At 40.3% G+C, this 22,479-nt stretch overlaps 1 protein-coding gene across 6 annotated transcripts in view; it reads right to left on the reverse strand.

Annotated features, from left to right (window-relative positions):
* CBLB (Cbl proto-oncogene B) overlaps window positions 1-21,501 on the reverse strand; it is a 177,900-nt gene extending 156,399 nt beyond the window's left edge. For 3 of the 6 annotated variants that reach the window (XR_010919355.1, XM_067546189.1, XM_067546193.1), the window contains exons 1-3: window positions 21,240-21,501; window positions 20,421-20,600; window positions 10,845-11,095 (exon numbers count right to left, since the gene is read on the reverse strand). Coding sequence is in view for 5 of the 6 variants with exons in the window: in XM_067546189.1 (XP_067402290.1) it covers window positions 10,845-11,095; window positions 20,421-20,588 (419 nt within the window). In the remaining variant the exon portion in view is untranslated. Of the gene's footprint in view, window positions 1-10,844; window positions 11,096-20,420; window positions 20,762-20,792; window positions 20,822-21,239 lie in introns of those variants that run through there. The other 3 variants (XM_067546190.1, XM_067546191.1, XM_067546192.1) reach the window with 3 other exon arrangements.
* Window positions 21,502-22,479: the final 978 nt, after the last annotated feature.

A 22,479-nucleotide genomic window follows, 5' to 3' on the forward strand; every position in this document is an offset into this window, starting at 1 on the left:
GATCACTAAATCATCCCCTCACAGGTAATCTGATCAAATTATGGTTGAAATGCACAATGTTTTATCATATGCCAGAGACAAATCTAAGAACATCTTAATAATAAAAATCCTTTAGCGCCACATCGGCTGCAAAAACAAACACACACCCTGAAATGTATTATTCATGTACATTACAAAAATGAAATAGTGATGACAGTAAATCGGCTCACTGCTTGGGATGCTCTTTGCTCCATAAATAAGGGACAACCTATCAATTTGTTTTTCAATTTTTAAGAATTTTTTTAAAATTAAATTAAGATGTACTTTTTTTTTGGGGGGGGGGGGGGGGAGGGGGGAGGGTGAGGGGAGAGATTTTTTTATTTTTTTTTTTTATTTTGAAAGATTTGCTTTCCTTACTCTTTTCATTATATTATTTTCTGCACATAGCACTTTTCCCTTTAACGCTGATCTAGCGAACAAAACAACGTTCCTGAACTAGTAGACAGAGAGTGCATTGTTTAAAAATACAAAAAATTAGGAATTGTTCACAAAGTACATGAAGGCTGAATGAGAAAAGGATGAAAAATGCCAACATGTTAATTTCATCATCTGTGTAAAATAACAGTTGTAAAAGAGATAGTGTTATAGTTCTATACACAAAATTTTACTTACATCTTGATAGTCTGAATTTTAACAAAAGAAAATCTCATTCCATTACATAAATATTTAAAATGTGATGCTACGGTAAGACCTACAAAATCAAAGTTACTCTGAGAATGTGTGGACATCACCAATAATGCAGGTGCACAAAATAAAGGTGCTCTACCATAAAAGAATGCTTTGAATTTGACTCGTTAGTCAGAAACAACTATGATAACTCCAGCCCTATTTTTTTTTTTAAATGGTAAAAGAAAAGAACATTCACTTAATGTTAGAGGACAATGTCACTGTATTATAGGGCATTTTTTAAAATCTATAGAAAAAAAATGGTTATCAATCTTCTGTAACTGTTGTTCTTCAAGATGTGTTGCTCATGTCCATTCCATGCTAGGTGTGTGTTCGCCACGTGTACAACTGTCGGAGATTTTTCCCTTAGTGGTATCCATAGGGCTGGCTCTAGCACCCTCTGGAGCTGCATGCATATGCACCAATACAATGGTTGCCACTGGCCCCGCATCCTCTCAGTGCCTTCTTGCTGGTAACTCTGACAGAGGGGTAAGAGAGTGGATCATGGAATGGACATGAGCACACATCTTAAGGAACATCGGTTATGGAAGGTTAGTAACCGTTTTTTCTTCTTTGAATGCTTGTTCATGTCCATTCCATGATAGGTAACTCACAAGCAATACCCCTAGAGGTGGGCTCAGAGTTCCTGGACATGCTCTGCAACACTGCTCTCCCGACACTGGTATCATCTTGGGCCTGTTGGGTGACACCATAGTGGGACACAAAAATAAGAGCTGACAACCAGGTCATGGCTCTGCAGATGTCCTGGATTGGTACCTGCACAAGGACTGCTGATGAAGCAGCTTAGGCTTTTGTGGAATGGGCAGTCATGATGGCTGGAGGCTGGACACTGGCCTGCTCATAGAAAGCCTGAATACAGGCGATTATCCAGGACAAGATTCTTTACGAAGACACAGGAAGCCCTCTCATCCTTTCACTATGACCACAAAGAGTTGCATGGATTTGCAAAAAGGCTTAGTCCTCTCAATATGAAAGCCAAAGGCCCCCCTAAATTCCAAGACATAAAGCCAACATTCTTCAGTGGACTTACGAGATTTTGGAAAGACAACTGGTAGAAAGATGTCCTGGTTTTGTGGAACTGTGACACCACTTTTGGTAGGAAGGCTGTCTGGGGGCGCAACTGGACCTTGTCCTTGAAAAGTACTGTATAAGATGGTTCTGACATAGGACTTTGATCTCAGAGACCCCTGTAGCTAAAGTGATTGCCATCAGGAAAACAACCTTCCAAGAGAGAATCAGCAGAGACCAAAATGCTAATGATATCAGTCCAAAAGGGGGCCCCGTGAGTCTTAACAGGACCAGGTTTAAGTCCCATGGGGTGAGCGATAGGTTTGTGGTATAGCCTTTCCAGCCCCTGGAGAAATCTGACTGTCATCTCATGAGAGAACACTGTTCTGCCATTCATTGGAAGGTGGAAGGCTGAGATGGCGGCCAAGTCAACCTTAATAGATGAGAGAGCCAGACCTTGATGCTTCAGGTGGAGCAGATAGTTCAAGATGGACTGCAGAAAAGATCGGGATGGAGAGAGATACAGTGTTGGAGTCCAGTGCGGAACAGGAAGGGGAAAGAGCCCACCTCTGAGACACCACCAAGAAGCAGTGTGAGGAAAGTACTGGTATCGGAGGAAATCCTGAGGAGTCCCAATAGGGCTTCAATCTCTCAGCACTCACGGTGGAGAAGACCCTGCTTCCACCTCCATACGGTGACAGGTTCTGGAGACCAGTGGCATGCCAGGGATTGAGACACTGGAATCAGGTGGGGCTTGACCCTGGATGATGCCCAAAGGCCCAGTCCTGGGAAGGCATCCGACGCTCTCTGATCCTGGACACTGGAGTGGCAGGTGCCCCACTGGGACTGGGGGAGGGACACAAGAGACAGAAGGTCCTTAGCCACCTAAAAGGCCTCTGGAGTCGAGACCACTGATACCATGGTGGCTTCCTGGTGTTGGTGGAGGGTTCCATACTGGACTCAATGTTCTCCGCAGAGTTGATGGTGCCGATGTGGGTCTCACTCCTCCCTGCTTGTCCCTCTTCTTCACCGGCAAGTATCCTCTGTCGGCACACTGCTTTTTGTGCTTCTTCCTCGGCATCACAGATAGACAATGGTACCAGGGGAGTGCTTCGCATTGATGATGAAGTACTTTGCACCGAATCAGAGCAACTCAGTTGAGACAGGTCTGAGAGTGGCTTTCATGAGGGAGTGCGGGTCACGCACGGGCATACGTTTGCCACGGGAGGCACAGGGTTTGAAGCCCAGGGACCGGGGCATGCCTCAACGATAAGAACTATTTACACTAACACTACTTGCAAAACTATATACACTAAACTATTAGAACTACAAATAAAGAAAAAGTCTGAAACCACTGAGAAGAAGCCCTGCCAGGGCAAGAAAAGGTTGTTCCAGCAACCATCACAGGCGGTAAGGAGGAACAGAGTGTGGAGCCAGCGGCACCCCTTATACCAAAGCATGTGTGTGCAGCTCCAGAAAAATCTCCAGCAACAGTGTACATGGCATGCACACACCTAGCATGGAATGGACATGAGCAAGCACTTGAAGAGCACAGTACTTGATAGTACCTTTAAACTTTCTAACACATATGTCAGTAAACAGAATTGTCAATCTTGGCTAATATTTTCCCTCATTAGAACTTTTTCCCCAACTTCCTTTCTCCACTTGTATGGATCATTTTGATAGGTATATATAATTCCATTCCTTTTCAGATAAGGGTTATTTTGGACTTTGTATGGAGTCCTGGCACCTGTTCTGTTTAGTTAAATTTCTAACAAAAAAAGTACATTTCTAGTCTGACTTCTGATCAAGAATTCTTTGGGCTACAGAATTATCATTGTAGTGTGTCTGTTTTTATAAACAGGCTTTAATTCACTTTTGTTGCAGACTGCCAAAAGAGCTTTTATGAACTACACAGCAAATGTGCCACTTGAAAGTAATTATTCACCAAGTTCCTTTGTATTTTTTTTAAAAGATAAAAACAGACACTCTCATGTTGCTAGATTTTAATTAAAAATGACATCATAAGATTTGGGGGGAGTGGGGGGGGGAAAGAGAATGGCTGTGAAAGAAAAAATTTATTTTAACAACCTAAAGATAAAATTTGATAATGCTAAAAATATTTAGATACATAAATTTTCATAAATCTGGGCTATTTTTTCTTATGAGTTTTCTCAGTGCTTCCTGGTCTTTGGCAGGATTAGCTGCTCTCACTAGGACCACTGGCCACCATTAGAGCTATCATAGGCCTATAAATAGAACGTTGCCTAAGCCAGAAGTCTTCTGAGGTAGAAAAATGAGAAGCAATCTTTTCACAAAAATCATCCACACAGTTGACAGTGCATGAAGGGAGAAGACCCAAAGACCCGCCCCAGTATCTGATAAGTTTAGGAATCAGTTCTGTCTACAGTACTAGGCCACAGTATGATGCCACTACTGCTGTGACCAAATCCCAGCACACAACAGTATTTGCAGTGAGCATCTGTGGTAGAGGCCCATTTGCACAAGCACTGGTTAGAAATAGGTACCGACACTTCAGGCCCCAAACCAGATTTAAACATATTCAACTACTGTAACCAAGAGAGTGTCATTGTGACGCTGGTAAGCCAAATGCCTGCTCTGGCCAAAGCTGCAGGCTTTAGCGAAGAACTGAAACTCATAGCTGGAAACTAACATACAGGTGATCTTGTCTAGTTATATTCAAAATACCTATTAATCGTATAAGAATGTATTTAGTGTTTAGACTCTATTAAATGCTTGTAAATTACTGCCTGCATTAATCTCAATTGTACCTATAAGGTAAAATATGTTTACTTTATAATTGTAAAAATGCCTGCTCTGAACTTGTGAACTCAGACAGGAAGAGTGGCTCCCCCTGCACATCCAAGAGGACTATCAAAAATTAAGTGGCCCACTGTAAGCCAAAAGCTTTGACTGCCCCATCACCCATGGGGAAGTATGTGCAGAAGGCCTTGTCCTGTCTTTGTTGTTTGGAGTCTCACAAGGGCTGGAGCTAAGAAATAAAGAGCAGAGATGCCCAAGGAAGACCTAGGTTAAGCTCTGAAAAGACATTCAATATTGAGTATCATTATATGTCTGTCACCTCTTGGAACCATAGACTGAACTCACTTGTGCATATATGTTGTCTGCTTTAACTTGTAAATAACTCATTTATTTTTCCTAGTTTAAAAACCTTAAGTTAGTTTATTACAGGATTGGCTACAGGCCTTGTCTTTGGTGTGAGATCTAAGATACAAACTGATCTGGGGTAAGTGATTGGTCTCTTAGGACTGGAAGCAATCTGAATGTTTTGTGATTTCTTTGGTACAAGTGACCATTTATCACTAAGTCCAGCTGGATGGCGCAAGAGACTGGATATCCCAAGGGGTAATACTGTGACAGTGATCCAAAAGTTCACATTTATTACTGAGTTGGTGAAATCTAATTATAGAACATACCACCAGTTTGGAGTGTCTGCCCTGAGGTTGGCACACTCGGTCATAGAATCACAGGGCTGGCAGGAACCACAAAAGGTCTTCTAAGTCCAGACCCCTGCACTCAAGGCAGGACTAAATATTATCTAGACCATCTCTGACAGGCATTTGTCTAACCTGCTCTTAAACATCGCCAATGACGGAGATTCCACAACCTCCTTAGGCAATTTATTCCAGTGCTTAACTACCCTGACAGTTAGGAAGTTTTTCCTAATGTCCAACCTAAACCTCCCTTGCTTCAATTTAAGCCCATAACCTCTGAGGGTAGGATAAGAGGCAAACGAAAACATTTTTTCTCCCACCGCCTTGTAAATAACCTTTTATGTATTGAAAACTGTTATGTTCCCCCCATGAGTCTTCTCTTCTCCAGACTAAACAAAACCAGCTTTTTAAATCTTTCCTCATAAGTCGTGTTTTCTAGACCTTTAATCATTTTTGTTACTCTCCTCTGGACTTCCTTCAATTTGTCCACATCTTTCTTGAAATGTGGCACCCAGAACTGGACACAATACTCCAGCTAAGGCCTTATTATCATGGAGTAAAGCAGAAGAATTACTTCTTGTGTCTTGCTATACCACTCCTGCTAATACATCCCAAAACGATATTTGCTTTTTCTGCAACAGTGTTACACTGTTGACTCATATTTAGATTGTGGTCCATTATGACCTCCAGATCCCTTTCCGCAGTACTCCTTCCGAGGGAGTCATTTCTCATTTTGTATGTGTGCAACCAATGTTCCTTCCTAAGTGGAGTACTTTGCAACTTTCACATTTGTCCTTAAGAAATGTCATCCTATTTACTTCAGACCATTTCTCCAGTCTATCTTGATCATTTTGAATTTTAATCCTGTCCTCCAGAGCACTTGCAACCTCTCCCAGCTTGGTAACATCTTGATAAGTGTACTCTCTGTGCCTTTTTCTAAATCATTGATGAAGATATTAAACAGAACCGCACCCAGGACTGATCCCTGAGGGACCTCACTTAATAGGCCCTTCCAGCTTGACTAAACCACTGATAACTACTCTCTGGGAATAGTTTTCCAACTGTCATGAGCCACCCCAGGCAGCATGACAGTCATACCCCAGAAAACCACCCACTTTTTTTCCCATCTGAAATCTTCTCAAATATCTCCATTCCTCTGCTGAAACTATACAACTACGGTGGGCTTTAATTTAGTTGCCTTTCTTAGTCCTAGAGCTCACAACTGCTCTGCATCAAAGGAGATTAACAAATAGCAAATGGAGAGTCTAGAGCAGTGGTTCCCAACCCGGGGCCCAGCGGCCAAAAGTGGCCCACGGGCCTTTCAAAGTAGCCCACAGCTCCCTCCCACTGACTGCAGAAAGGGGCCACTGCCTAAGGACCCAGGCGCACGCGTTGCCACGGGGCTACAAGACCCATGCAGGCTCCTTGCTGCAACCAAAGGGACAGGAGATCAGCGCTCTCCTCCCCTGGCTCCAGCAAAGAGCATGGCAAAGCGCTCCGCCTGGGTCCATAGGTGCTGGGGTCTCTGCTGGAGCTGAGGGGAGCACTGATCTCCCATCCCCCTGGGCTACAGAAGGGAGCCATTGCCTAGGATGGAGCACACAGGCTATAGGACGCATGCGGTTTCCCTGCTGCAGCCAGGAGGATGGGAGATCAGCGTGGAGGCAGCTGAGACCTCCTTCCGTCTGGCTGCAATGGAGGAGGGGGGAAGCTGTTGGCGGAGACTGGTGGCCCTTCAGGGTTGTAAAAATAGTATCTGCAGCCTTCGAGCCAAAAAGATTGGGAACTACTGGTCTAGAGGGCCTGATTCTCCACAGCTATGTGAGAACATTTATTTATATTTGTGCAAAGCAGGTGTAGAATGCTACCATTCTGATTTGACAGCATTTTATACCCCCTTAGCACAAGTGATTACGCTATGTGCAACCAGTGGAGAATTAGGCTCTGGATTTCCCACCACAGATGACTAAGCTGTGCTCAGATTTAATCATCAATACCATATTCAGGAAAGCTCTTAAGTAAGAGCTTATATTAAAGCTGACAATACTGCCTCATGTTTATAATAAAGTTCCATATGAAAACATCAATTAAGCAAATGTACCATCTGCCCTTCAAGATCTGGTGTTTAAGGCAATAAAAACGTTACAAAACTTATCTTCAAATTAAAAAGATCTGTGGTTTTAAACCCTGTTCTTCCTTCTCTCCAACTTGAATTAATAACTACCATTTGGTTGTTTTTACTATTAATACTTTCTGTTCTCATTTTGTAATATAGTCTAAGTAGCAAAAAGGATCAAAAACTCTTCAGTGGGGCAATTTAGCCTACTTGTCCCTATGTAGGCTAGAAACTGTCATAAAACTAACTTGCCGTTTTTATCACCTCCACATACTCTCACCTGCTCTCTGCAATAAGATTTCCTTTGTCTGGCTCTGTGAAGAGCGTGTTTGTCTGAATAACCTCTCTTTTTTAATTTTAGATTAGTGTTATAGAAAACAGGAAGCAGTGTTTACTTCTGCAAAACTCAAGTTCAATTACTCACATGATTAAGTTATGCAAAAATGCTTTCTTAGACTATTGTTTCAGGTGAGGCTTAGGTGGGGGAATCTCATTGCAATGTAAAAGCTTTCAAAGAATCTAATGTCCATTTTTACCTCCTGCACACCCACCACCCACCCTCCCCTACCTCAAAAGAGGTTTTCTTCACCTTGCTTTTTTTTGGCAAAGTAATATTGCTAATTATCTTCCAGTTACTAATCTATTTTAAAAATTGATACAGACAAATCTTGCCGTTGTGTTATTGAAAAGGCGTTCAAGATATTAGTCAATATTCAAAATCCAGGATGGGAGGGGGAGACACTCAAGAGGAAATCTTCCTATTTTCCCTTAAAAACAATTGAGATGAATATGTACAAACAGCAGGTGATTAAATAAATCACAGGGAAGGGCTTTAATGCCTAGATTACAGTGAAAGCTGCTCAGCTTTCTTTTCAAAGTATGCTTCCTTTCTGAACTGTTCAGAATAAAACATATGTTTTAGTAATAAAATTTAATTTTTAAACATAGCCTCAATATAGGAATTGCCAGATCACAATAGATCTTATGTGACCATGAACTAAAAAATGGTTTGGTTCAGAATTTACTGAAGACAAAAGATGTCTCTATCTGAAAAACTGGATGGCTCAGGGGACTGCTAATGGGATATGGAACTTTTCACCTCAGGGTCACAGATTCAAATCTAGACCAGGTTGGCAGACACCAAAACGTCATTACCATTCAACAGCTACTCAGTAGTCCATGTGAAATGAACTGGTGGCCAAAGACTATTTTCTCTAGGGACGGCTGTGAGCATCCCAATTATTGTCTTTCTTGAATTTATGTACTCCATTTATATAATGAATCTGTTGATCAAAGTCTAGGTGTCTTTACTAAAACAAAAAACCACCAGCCAAAACAATCTGAACTTGTTTGCTAATGCAAACAGAACTCTCCCAAACATGAGACACTCTCCTAAGCTTCTCAACAAACTCTGACTCTATCACAGTAGGGAAGGAGAGGAGTAGGAGGATAGTAAATTCCAGAGTAGAAAACTCTCCACTGAGAATGCCATGTCTTCAGTAACTGGATGTACCAGTTCAGGCTCTGTTAATTCAACCACCCTAATTTATCTCAACTGTCAATACAGACTGCATGGAGAGAAGAGGAATACACTATAAATACCCTAATCCACTGACAGCTTTATCAGGCACAACACCACAAACAACATCCAGAAATAAAATGCAAGCTTTTCTAAATATACGAAATACAAATATAATGTTCTCCATGAAAAGGTTCAAACAAGTAAGCAAGTTACTTTCTGCACTAACTGAAGTGCTAAGCCTCAGCAAAGCCAAAAGACAGTGGGCACGGGAAGTGAGAGGGATTTTGTCCTCACACTGTCATCTGCCATGCCATACTGAGATTTAGTGGTTTAGCCTCCAAGACCATCAATTCAACATCTTTAATGAACATAAATGTAATCTACCCTTCACTCCACCCTCAAACCCCTTTTTTCTTTTTATGATAACTCAAATGCTATGCCTGACAGACAGTCGGCAGAAATCTTGTTTTGTCTGGATGGACAATTCTGGGACGCAGCAAGCCAAATGGAAGCTTGTACTTCACATTAATGACTCTTTCCAATTTTAGTCAGCTTCCTAAAAATGAAAAGCAAAAAAAATGACTCATCAAAGCATGGGAATCCGTCATTTTTGTTTGTTTGTTTAAAAAAAGTTGCACAGACCCAACAATTTTAATAGGTTTTTTTTTTATCATAAAATAAAATCTATATGAAAAGTTAAATAATGGACATAGTGAATTGTGATTAATAGATGAGATGAATAAAATTAATTTATTTTATGTGTTGACTGAACAGAATCCTTTTAGACGTAACGGGACAGATGAATATCATACTTCATTAAAAAAGAGGAATAAAAGAGGAAATAATTGTTTAACAAGAGGAAGAGAGAAGGATCAGGATCATTATACACCAAATCATAAACTAAACTAGTTATTGGTGAACGTAAGCCAGTCTCTTTTACCATGAATGTTTAGCAAGACATTCATCCCATTGGACAACCAAAACATATATGATAGTTGTAAAACTTCTTACTTAGTGGTTATGTATAGTTTGGCATGAAATTACTAGATACTGTAGATTACTAGATATTGTAATTTTATCATCAATTCTTATTTAAAACGCCAGCATATGACCCAACTGCATGACTATCTTACTTCCTTCACAGGATCTTTGGGGCCTAATATGTATTACTAATTCTTCATTATAAACAGTGTTTACTTCAGATCAAAAAGTCTGTCTGGTCACTCTACCCCATAAATACCTTTTCTAAACCAGAAGTGAGCACCAAGTGAAACTGAAGTAGTAAGTTAAGCTAACAGCTAATAAATAAGTGCATACTGACTGCTATTGCAAAAAAAGCCCTTTATCCACCTTTACAAGTAGACATAAGACGTTAGCGTCCTGTTAACAGCACAAGCACTCAGCAAAGCAGAAATCAATCACATCTTTCAAAAGATTTCTCAGCACCACTCTGAAGGATCACCACCCTACACTACCCATGAGCTGTACAAAAAAATCTAAGCACCATACAGTTCTGTTTCATTTTATTGCTTGGGAAAACATCAGTCAATATCCAAAGTGGATCTCTCAAGTACACTACACTGGCAATGCTCTAACTCAGGAGTTCTCAACTTTTTTTTTTTTTTTTGCTGGGACCCCCTTTGAAAGTATTTCAGGCTGTGAAGACCCTCCCCAAAAGTGATGATCCCTCCCTCCCCCATGCCATGCCACCCTTACCAGTGTGCATGAGGGGCTGGTCGGCTGAAGGAGTAATTCTAAAGAAATAAATGTTTTAAGGAAATGCACTTAGTTTTAACTTCATGTACAGTGACACAAAGAATACCTAGTGGAACAAATCCAGTGAATTACTGATTGACCTGTAGGGTCATTGCATCCAAACAATAAATATTTTGTCTTTAAATAACTAAAATGTCAAAACATTGTGGATATAGATACACAATCTTAAGAATGCAGAAAAGCAAGACTATCTGCATTGATATGTAAATATTTCTCTTACCTCTCCTGAGACTGTTCCTCATACATCCGCTCCTTGCCCTCTTTAAAGAGTCTTATAGCCCTTTTTGATTTTTTCATGAGACTATCAATGTAGATTTTAAAATATTCATTCTCACTGAGTTGTGCAAGTTTCTGGTTGTCATCATATTTGCTCAGTATAAGTCGCAAATGTTGGTAAGTGTCTGGTAAAATGTCAAGTATGTAAGGTGGGCTGTTTTTCAATTGAAGTTTCGGATTTTGGCACAGTCTTACCTAGAAGTAAAAACAACAGTGTTTAAAAAGGCACCCTCTGATCACTCCACATCAGAAAGAAATATGTAGTGGTAAAAAATGATTTGACATCTTGAAATTAGCAGATGCAAGAATACTTCTCAGGTTTCCAAACACAGAGGTCTAAAAATTCTGCTTTGACTTCTATCCCATACAAGGGCACTAAGTCATTGTTATTGACTAGTGTATAGAGAACTTAACCTTTTACTAGCACGCATAAGAATCACCAAGTAATCGTAGCCACTCCTCTACACATTTTATGCATGTGTTCCCCTGATATGAGCGCCTTTGCCTGCCTGCTCTGCACCACTACAGAGACATAAAGAAGGCATTATTAGAAACTCAACATTTGCAACTTCAGGGTTCTAGTAAAAAGACAGCAACTACATGCAGCTTGAGTCATTAAGGTTTTTAATGGAGCCCATTATATACACACTTCAGTGAATTTCCTTTTAAAAAACAACTGACAAACGGAATAAGCTTGAATGAATAGTTAAACTTCTATTTTGTGCACATTTATTTGAATAAAACCTACCATACAAAGTGCTTCTTATCCCAAGACAGCCTGCCCCTCTATGGGTAAGGTATACACTTGTTTAAGTTACAGCCTTCACAATTTAATTGACTTTTTAAACTGTATTGCGATCTTTTTAGATCTCATGACTAAGTAGGGTTGGGCCTGACCAGTTTTTGATTAAAAAAAGAAAAACCCCAAAACCTCCAAGTAAATTGAGGTGCTCTAAGAAATTGTGTTAGTGACCAAGCAGGCAGGATTCTTCACTCCAATCTAGAACTAAATTTATGTCCCACATGTTCACACTGTGGACACATTGTGAAGATGCAAACCCCCACTGTCCATTTTGAAAGAGTAGAGTGTTAGTCCTGTGTTCTGATCCTATACCAATTTCAGGCAATTATATTCTGGCTACTGAAATTTTCCTGTAACTTCAATCGAAGATGGTATTTTACTTTATTTTCTGTTTTAAATGATTGTATAGAGTTGATATACACGTCTCAAGAGCTGCTGCATTCCACCATACAGATGGCAGTACTTCACTGATGAACTAAGTGATCTCCATATGTGTGATTCTATACATAATTACCATATGCACACACTCTACATATGTATATGTATTAAACCCATACACATACTTATGAGAAAAAATAAACTGTAGTGTGATATACAGGTTTTATAGGCATGAGTTGCGGATGGCCACATTACCTCAAAAAATGTTTGCTATAGTAGTATAAAGTATACTAAAGATATTAATATGTAACTACATACTAATTAAGTTTAAAAACTAATTTTTAAAATCCTCAAATATTGCACAGGACAGATCTTCTGTTCATACTAAATTCAAAGTCCAATATCTTGGGCAATTCCAGGGGAAGAGGCATCCCACTGGAAATGCTAAGCTATTTCTAGCCCTCCAAGAGTCATGAGATACCAACCAGACTTTAGAAGTCACTATTTCCATGCTGCAACATAAACAAAGTAGAAAATTCAGTATTTGGCAGGAGTGGAGACAGAAGGAAAGCACACTGCAATTTCTCTGAATGGAAGAGTTATCTACATACATAGTAATTCAGTCTCGACTCTAGAGTGTATTTTGTACTGGTAAAACAGGGTCAAAATTTAATTTAGTTGTAACTTTTAAAAAACTTATTATGAAGCCTATTAGGCCGCAGCAGCAGAACTCAAAGTGGCAACTGCTGATGAGAAATTTTTACATTAGAGGGAAAAATATTTAAACATAGGATTTTTATGGGTTTTCTCCTTTATTTTTCTTGGCCCTCTATCATTTGTGAATTTTTCAACAGCAATTTACTCACTCACCCTTACACTTTATCTAAAGTGAAAATGATTTGTGACACCAGTTACTTGTTATGGAAGGGATTTTAGAATCACAAATAGAGGATTCTGATGTCCTTGAAACATATAGCCTAAGAAAAAGTGCTTATTCAGACAAAATATCAGCAAAAAGAACAAACACCGAAAGTTATAATCACACTCAACTGATCCACTTTTTAAAACTTAAAGTGAAATTATCAACTCCTAACTCCTCCTAAGGAAACTGGATGGTTAAAATAATTAGTTCTTGTGTGAAAAGACATGCTGCACAAAGAGAAAAATCAGACTAGTAAGTGAAAGAAGGGTGGCTTTATATGTACCACAAAGGTGAACATGCTATTTCACAGGTCTATATACAAGCTGCCTGTCTATACAAGTTGCTTATTTTGGTTGAGCATTTTCTATGGCTGGATGGCCAGACAGATGAACAAAGGATATACTGTGAAAAACAAGATTCAGTTCCTCTTTCAGGTACTTTAGAAAGTATTTTTTAGTCCAATACAGTCATATATGGGCAGCTAACAGGATTCTGTGGTCCGTCTGGTTTACCATGCTTCACTTTCTGCAGACTACATGGAGACCAATTACAGAACAGTACTGGAGACCTCAACACTGGCCCTAGCTTTTAAATAATATTAAAATATTTCTACAATAAAACTCAGCTCCTCTTAACCATTTTAATAAGTTTATCACAAAACAAGTGCTGGAGTTTAGTTCAGATGTTTAGGGGTCAAAGCACCCACTCACTGAGGTTGTGAAGAATTTTCTCTACTTATTTTTATAGTGGACCAGATTTCAGCATGGAGAAAATGTGTCTGTAAAGAGTTGGTTGCGTAAGCCATATGGCTCCTAGAGTCAGGATGTCCTGACACTTACCACAAGGGTTCACATTAACAGTAAGCAACAACAACATGACAATAGCTGACATAAAAGGCATCCTAAAGCAACCTAGCTCTTGTAGTACATACCTTTCTGAAAAACAAAAACACCACCAGGCTGAGCTTTATGAAGCAATAGCATAGGATATGAGTCAGATCACCGATCTCATTTTTATTGTGACTTGGATTAAGCAGGTATGTATTTATAAACCTTCTTCATATGATTGATGTAAATGCTCAGCAACAACTATAATTTTATAGTAGTAACATATATAGTAAAATTATAGTAAGCATTTTGAATATTTTTTCTTTGGTATACTTTCAGCAAATGAAAGAAACTTTTCTTTGATTGAGGTAAGTTATGTGTAGATAAGATCCTTGAAGTATCCTATTCAGGACAGGCTATCAACATATTATACCATGTTTATCACTATGATACTAGAGCACCCATTTCCAAGAGTGCATGGCCACGGAATGCACCCCATCCTATCAGAAACTGATTTCACCATAGTGATCCTTGCATCTATAACCTCCAGGCTTGACTATTACAGTTCACATGGAATGAAACTCACACCCTGAAAAACCAACTACAGTTAGCACAAACACGCAACAACTCGTCTACTCATCAACGTGAGTTACTGTGAACACATTGCTACAATTCTCCATGCTCTCCGATAAATACAAGGGCCAGATTGTGATATCTTCTCTCACACTGAGTGGTATCTTAACTCTAACAAGTAATCCCAATGAAGTACCCATGATTACATTATTAGTGAGATGCTACCCAAAGTGCAGAGATCTAGCCCAAAATAATTAAATGGGGTTCTTATATTCAAAGGTTTCCATGGGACTGGTGAGAACTACCATAGACATCATAACCACTCTCCCGACACTCTGACTTCCTTCACAGCTTCTTTTCATTGGCTCAGCCAAACACTCAACAGTGTAGGAGACCCACATGAGCACCGAAGGCAAACTTTAATGTAAACTGGACACAGCCTGTGGAATTTGTCTATGCAAGAGAGAAGGACTACAAACGTCAAGGGCCTTTGGCCTCAAATGCAAAGCCTATTTCTTCTATGTAACGTTCCCTCTCCCAATATATCTCTTCCCACAAAACTAATCTGAAACATGCACACACACACAAAAAAAAAAGTTACACCTATCCAAATTTTCTCTTACTGGCAGGGAAGGTAGAGAATTCACTTTGTTTCTTTTTCATTACTTGGGAGGTGCTCAATAACTGTGCTAATGAGGTTCATATACAGTAAGTACCTAGACAGATAACACTTGGAAGTAATAGCACAACTTTTTTTAAAAGAATATGATTTTTAAGTTAGATAGTGTTTTAAAGTATCTTCAGATTAGAGGGAATAAATTTCCATAGCAATTATTTAGCCATTTGATTTCATGTAGAAAACTGTGTGTTGTTTGTTCCATGAAGAACTTTTTTTTTATTAATTGTTTTAAAGGTCATTGGTTTAATGCTGTCATAAAATAGCTTTACACTATCAAGCAAAGCACAGCAACATTGATACACCATGATATGTTTAAATGCCCCAATGCTGGTCAAAGATCATGTGAAAAAAGATACTCACGTGAGAAAACGGTAATAGAATAAATATCTGCTGACTATGACTCCTACTAAATTCTCTCTATTCAGCAAGACCCACTGGATGTGACAATTAGAGTATCAGTGACTAGTACATTTCCAAGGTTACAATTTGAAAGGCTCTACTTAACCAACATCTTCCTGCCACATAGTGCAGAAATGACACAAGATACAAACAAATTGGCTCAGAATACCACACATGGGTTAAAAGTGTCTCTGCAATAAGTTACTGTAACACTTCGGATTTCCAGAAAACCACAGCACACACGATTCCAAGGAACAAATCCTGAAGAATGAAGTGACGGATTGGCAATTGGGAAAATGGGGAGATCACAAGATGCAGACTCACCCATCAAAACTCACCACACCCAAGACTGCATTAACTATTGATGCACTGGCTCTATATATTGCTGATGGGTAAATTACCAAGAGGTAGAAAGACATCTGGAAGAGGCCATCTGCTACCTGACTTCCACCCCGAGGGAACAATGGATGCTCATATCCTGGATTTGACAGCTTCCATACAGTAACTGTGCCTCTTTTAATATGGGCTCAGGGATGCAAACGTAGTGGTGTTCTTTAAAAGCAAAGAGTGCAGTGCTTTGATGCACTCTTCATGAATGCCCTGTATCTGCCACAGATATTCAGATACAGGAAAAAGGATGGCTCCTCTAGTTTTTCCACTTGATTTTCTGTGTAACTAATTAATTTTTTTTTTTAAATCTTTTCCCCTCCCCCCAAGAGAGGTGTGTGGCATAAGACTTTCAATCAATATTTAAAAACCGTGCAAGGACCAATTCATATCCTAAAGAACTCTATGGCTATGATTTACTTAATTGGTTCCTTTGTGGTTATTTCAAATGTTACAATAAGTGTTATAAAGAATGAATGTATACTTTGGGTTTCACGCTCGTTAACTGTACTCAATATAGACACCAGGTGTTAGAGAAAAAATTGGATCTTGGCATCAGCTCATTTTAAAAAATTTATTACTTCTATAATTCTGCATAATCACAAAGCCAATAGTGTGAACTTTGGGTACACATTCTACTTCATTCTACTTTGCTCTTAGACTATATTAAAAAGCTAATTAAATAGCTCTTCCTGCTTTCCATTATCTGGATAAAATTTATTGTGTGTGGTCCATGATAAAGCAACAATAAAGTTTATACATTAATTTTATTTTCCACCATGCTGCTTACCAACAATATTTCCCCCCCAATACTTTAGAGTACCTTATAGTGATCGAAAGTTGAAGTGCTCGTACATGGGAGCATAAATACAATCTTGTTTTGAAACATTTCACAATTTCACTAGCTTGAAATGCTTAAAATTAATCTGAACTCCCAGCTCTGAATAGACAAGACTATTAAGGATACTGATCTACTCTCACCATTTACATGGTAGGTATTTCCCCTGCTACTCTCAAAACACCTACATTCTCCTTACAGAAATGTACTTTTGTTTTCTAGATTCTGAAATCTATTACACTTATGATTTTGCTGCAATATCAACAGATTTTAGAAGGCCCTTCCAATGTATAGAAAGCTTAAATTATTTGTAATTGAAATCCTTACTATCGCACCAATATTAACTGAATCTGAAATTCATTCTCACATGTAGTGTTGCATCTTATTTTGGGAAACAGTAATCCACTATATCAAAGAATTAACTTTACTATGAGTCCCAAGATACCTGATGTATTCAGTAGCACAAAACTACCACTGGAAATTATGTCCAGCTTTCTGGAACATAAAAAAGGAGCATCAACCAGACTTGGTATTATGTAAGATAATGAAATATACCAATGCCCAACAACATTTTGATGTAACTACCACCTGTCCATTTGAAAATAGGAGTGAGTTTATACAGAAAAACAGCAAACAAACAAAGAAAAAGATGGTTGAGTGTATGGTTAATCAGAAGGAATTGTTTAAAAAACACACAAAAAAAGAGAGTTGTTATATCAGTAAGCTTTATAGAAAGCAAGTTTAGATTCAGATGGATGCTGTCCCACATACACTGATTTGTTTACTTGTAACAAGACGACTTGGTAGAGCATATATTTAAAAACAGACTTTCTGCATCAGGAACAATTTTGTATTTTTTGCAAGTGTACTAATTAGTAAATATTTACCAATGGGACTTATCTAGAATATCTTTCTATCATATTTTGTCCTATTAATTCTGACAGGGTTCTTTCAACTACCAAAGGAAAGTTGCGGGTTTTTTAAAAGTGCCACCAAAGAGATTTCAAGATGACATACTGTATATGAATTTGCAGCCTTAATCCTGTTCTCATAGCTGAGATATAAACTCATGAAAAACAAAGAGTTATGAAGAATCCAAAGTGACAGACCTTTAACTATAACAATTCCAAGTCATGGCATGTAATAACTTCTGCAAATGTAGATTTGCATGATGTTGCTAATTAACTTCAGTTTCTACATACACCATAACCTATTCTCCAAAAACCATAGTCCCACGATATTTAGTTCACTGTTGATAAAATCATGCAATTTGTAGTTTCGGTTAATCCCACAATGCTTGTAAATAGAGCAACAAATATGTTTTGCTACTCAAGTTATTTCATATATGGAATCTTAACCAGTGAGGAAAGCAGGCACAGCATGGTGGCCTGAACATAAAATTCCTGAGATCTAAATCCAGTCTTGACACTGGTTCTCTGTGTCTGTGGGCAAAAGAACCTCTTTGCCTTGTTTTCTCTTCTTCCTCCATCTGTAGATTTTATAGTTAAAAACCAGTATTTCCATTTAATATTGGTAATAATATTAATACCACAGTAATTTAGGCCTTGAATCCACAGTCTGATCGCTGAGTGGGGACCCCTGACTATGCAGATCCCCACTAAGTTCACTCAGATTCTCTGTGGGGTATGCATATGCAACAAGGGTCTGCACATGTTCACCTGACTGCAGGATCCCACAACAGTATTTAAATCAACAGCTACTTGGGAAAATTTCTAACTATTTCTGGTTTTAATCCCAGTTTTTGCTTTAGGTAAAGGAGAAAATTTTCCTTCCATTGCCTACTGTTGAGAAAGGCTAGAAGACTTAACATTTGTTGTTTGCCAACATACTACATTTGTTCAAATGCACCCTCTTCACTACAAATACCAAATGCTTAACTCAAGCAGCAAGTTACTGCATTTGGACACCATTACATCACCCTGTCTGGTATACTTTAATGTAATTTGGAAATAAAATTTGATTAACTGACAGCAGCTTAAAGAGGATACATTAAAGATCAAAACGGAGGACACTTATCCAGTGAAACCAAAAAGAAAACAAAGTTCAGCCTTTCTGAATAATTCTGCAGAATAGGCCACATACTGTTCTGATGCATGATGTAACAATGACAAAGTTATTCTATGAAAGTTGAGTGACAGCAATATATAATTCTAAAGAATGAGATTAAGATTCAAAGTAACTGAAGGAAAAATGCACTGTAAGGCTTTCTGCATGGTTTGACATATTACTGCAAAGAGGGAAATATCAAACGGTACATTTCCTGTGTTGTTTCAAACATGGTATAGACAGATGCCATCTTTTCAAGATGAAAACATCTTGCTACTGAAGAATAGGGTCTGTCTCTATGTGCCTATATTTGTGACATTAATTATGACACATTCCCTATTTACATCACCCAACCAAATTCAGATCTGGCAGTAACAGAAACAACTCCACTAAAGTCTTTGGAATAGCACCTATTTGCATCATAGGTGCCTTTAGAATTAACTTTAGGTGCTGTGCTATTAAATACAAGTAATCTTCTAGTGGTATCAGTATGGAATGGTAAATGTTCCAATAAATGATTCTGGCAATTCTAGTTTAGCAAAATGCATTAACGTTTCCTAAAGTAAATACATATTTTGCATTTATATAACACCACACAGACCTCTAAATTAAATTGCCTATATTTTAAAAATAAGTGAAGTGAACCACAGGGAGTTAGTTAACTTCCCAAAGTCAGAGACAACAGAGTTAAATAAACCCTTAGGGTCACAATTCCTCTGGTTCTAGGGCTTGATTTCAAAGGAAAGCTCCCCTGTTCTGATTATCTGCAAAAATCAAGTCCTTACCTACCAAACCACTCTGCCTCCTGAGAGTTATCCAGACTGTAAACAAACTATTCCTAACTTCAATACAGCACCTCTTTAGCTAATTTGTACATAGCTTATAGAAAGCTGTCACTTCTCTTATATAGTATTTGATAAAATGTGTGACTGAGAAAGCAACATGTAGATGTTACAAGATATACAAACCAATGTTCCATCCCTCAACCCACAGTAAATCACTTTCAATAAAAATTGTTTTCAGTTCCAAAATAAATAGTTAAGCAAAGAAGATGTAAAAGTACTTTAAAAAAAAAACAAACCATGGAAAATACAGATGAAAGATTTAAAAATAAATGATTTCTTACTAATCTCTTTACTCCACTAAGGGAAAATCAGAAAGTAATTTCCTCCTCAGGCACAATTCTTACAAACATGTATGCATATGACTGTCATGAGTGTGCTTTGCAGGATGATTAGCTAAACTGAAGTTTCATGCTCAAGAGGGTTTGTTTGCAGACTCACAGTGGATCCTCATTTAGTTAAACAAAAGGCATATCTGATGCACAAGAAACAAATTAAGCAGTTTTCTCAGAACAGGTTCTACAAATCTGAGTTATTTTGAAGGACTTTGACCAACAAGAGCAGCAGGATTTAAGGCAAACGTACATTTCTCTACTCAAATAAGATGTTTAAAGAACACATAGCCAGAGGCCAGCAAAATGAGCAAATAGGTTAAAATGACCTAAAATGCAACCCTCTCTTTTCAAGCAAGGACATACATGGGAAAGGAATAAAATCTGCAGGAAGATGTAGATTCTCACATGGACTCATGTAAATACTTTCCTTTCCCAACAGGGGAATACAATGTGCAGGCACACAAAACTTACCACTTTGTCCATTAGCTTCCAAGTCTTCTCCACAGTCCTACGGTCAGCAGCTGCTTGCTTGGGAGGGCCCACTGCATCCTGAATAGCATCAATGAAGCCCAGAATACGCCCTTTGCGGGGGTTTCCTCCTCGGCCACCTGGGTTCCGGCCATTCAGGGAATTGGCCATCTGGGATTAGAGCTTCATAAAAATGAAGAAATAAGAGAATTATCACAAGGTATCCTAAAGACATCTAAAGACGGGGGGAGTGGGAGGGGGGACGACCCACATACAGTGAGGTACCATTTCCTTTCCCCAGTCAGAAAAGGACAAGTACCAGTGTATTTTGGAACTGGCTTAACTTTTTGATGTCGATGAAGAGTATAAACCCACCTCGGCTGAGTTTACACTGAGAAGTGACCCTGGGTTTGTTGTCAATGTAAACAAACAAGTTGCAGGTAAATTTACATTTGTGAATGGACAGTCAGAGACTTGATTACCGCCCAAACAAAACCAAAACAAACAAACAAAAACAAACACGGATACAATGCACACACACACTGCGCCTCCACCTTCCCTAGATGTCACCATACAGAAATAGGAGCCCCTGGCGAACCTAACCTAACAGTACGGCACACTTACACTCCGGTTTAGGTTTTTTCACAGATTCCAACAAACATGCAGACCATCGTGCACACCCACAGCTCCCCCAGGACACACGCTTGTCACCAGACAACAAAGGCACAGGGCCATTTGCCACGTTAAAAAAAAAAATAAAATGTTAACGACACGCCTGCGGCGAGCAAATGTTTAGGGGACCACAAAAGTAGCCATACATACGGTGTGTTGTCTCGCAGGAGGAGAGAGAGACACTGACCAATGGGGAAAACCTGAAGGAGCAGGCAGGAAGTTTCTTCTGTAAATCCAAGCCCCCTGGAAGCTTTGTTTCACAACAGCCACTTTCCCCCCCTTCTCTCTCCAGTCTGAAGGGGTTTGGGGGGGGGGTGCGAAGCCGAAGAAAAGCGTCCCCAAGAAGCCTTCCTCCCCCCTTCTTCTTTCTCTCGCCACCTTGTGCGCCTAGGCTTCAGTCGCAGCGGCAAGGACGCAGCCCTGCCTCCCCCGCGCCGGCCGGGGTTAAATCCCAGCTGGGCTCCCGCCTCCCGGGCTGAGAGCTCTGCCCCCGCCGCCACACATGCTCCCCCCACCCCCCCCCCCCGCTCGCTGCAGCGAGCGCACGCACCGGCGGCCGGCCGGGCACCTCAGGCAGCCGCAGTCACGGCAGCGGGACTGTCGCTCTCGCTCTGCGGGGTGTCGCCGCTGCTTTTCTTGGGGAGCGGCCGCTCAGTCGCGGCCCCCCTTCCCCAGGAAAACACGGAGAGAGTTAATACAGCCTCCCGGCCCGCGTCTGGCTGACTGTCCGTCCGTCCGTGCCCGGGGCGGGGGAGGGGGCGTGCCTACGGCGGGAGCAGGCGGTGGCAGCACGAGAAGCCCCCGGGCGGGTTAGATTCTGCCCCACACACGCCTGGAAAGTAAAGTGAGGCGCGCGCGCGCGCGCACATGCAGGCGGCACAAGCTCCCCCCTCCCCTTTGCTCCTTGCTCTCCCCCGCCCCCCGCTGCTGCTGCTGCTGCTGCTGCGCTCTCCTGGAAACAACCTACACACCACCCGCTCGCAACCCAACATTCACTCCTACGCATGCGCGCTTGAGAGGCGAGGTTGGTGGGGGGAGGAGGGGCCGGCAGGGATGGATGGAGGGAGAGAGAGAGAGAGAGAAAGAATGGGCACTCTTCCAGGGGTGGAGCTAAGATTCAGACGTTAACCAATCCGGAGGGTGGGCTTAACAGGCCAGACAGCAAATGGGTGGGAGACTAGGGTGGGCTGAACAGGAGCTCCTTAGAAGGGGAGGGGGGAGGGAGAATAGGTTAGCCTCCGGGATTGGATTGATGAAGGAAGGGGCCAATGAAGGGGGCTGGTCTGGGGGGAGGCGGGGCTTCCGGTGCCACCTTTTCCCCCTCCTATTTAGCCCTGTGCTTTGGTACTTAGGGGGTAGAAAGAGAGAGGAGAGGGTGGCTTTGCTGGTG

This window comes from Emydura macquarii, unplaced genomic scaffold (assembly GCF_026122565.2).
Source record: "Emydura macquarii macquarii isolate MOO-44397 ecotype Brisbane River unplaced genomic scaffold, CSIRO-AGI_Emac_v2 contig_1119, whole genome shotgun sequence".
NCBI classification, from domain to species: Eukaryota; Metazoa; Chordata; order Testudines; family Chelidae; genus Emydura; species Emydura macquarii.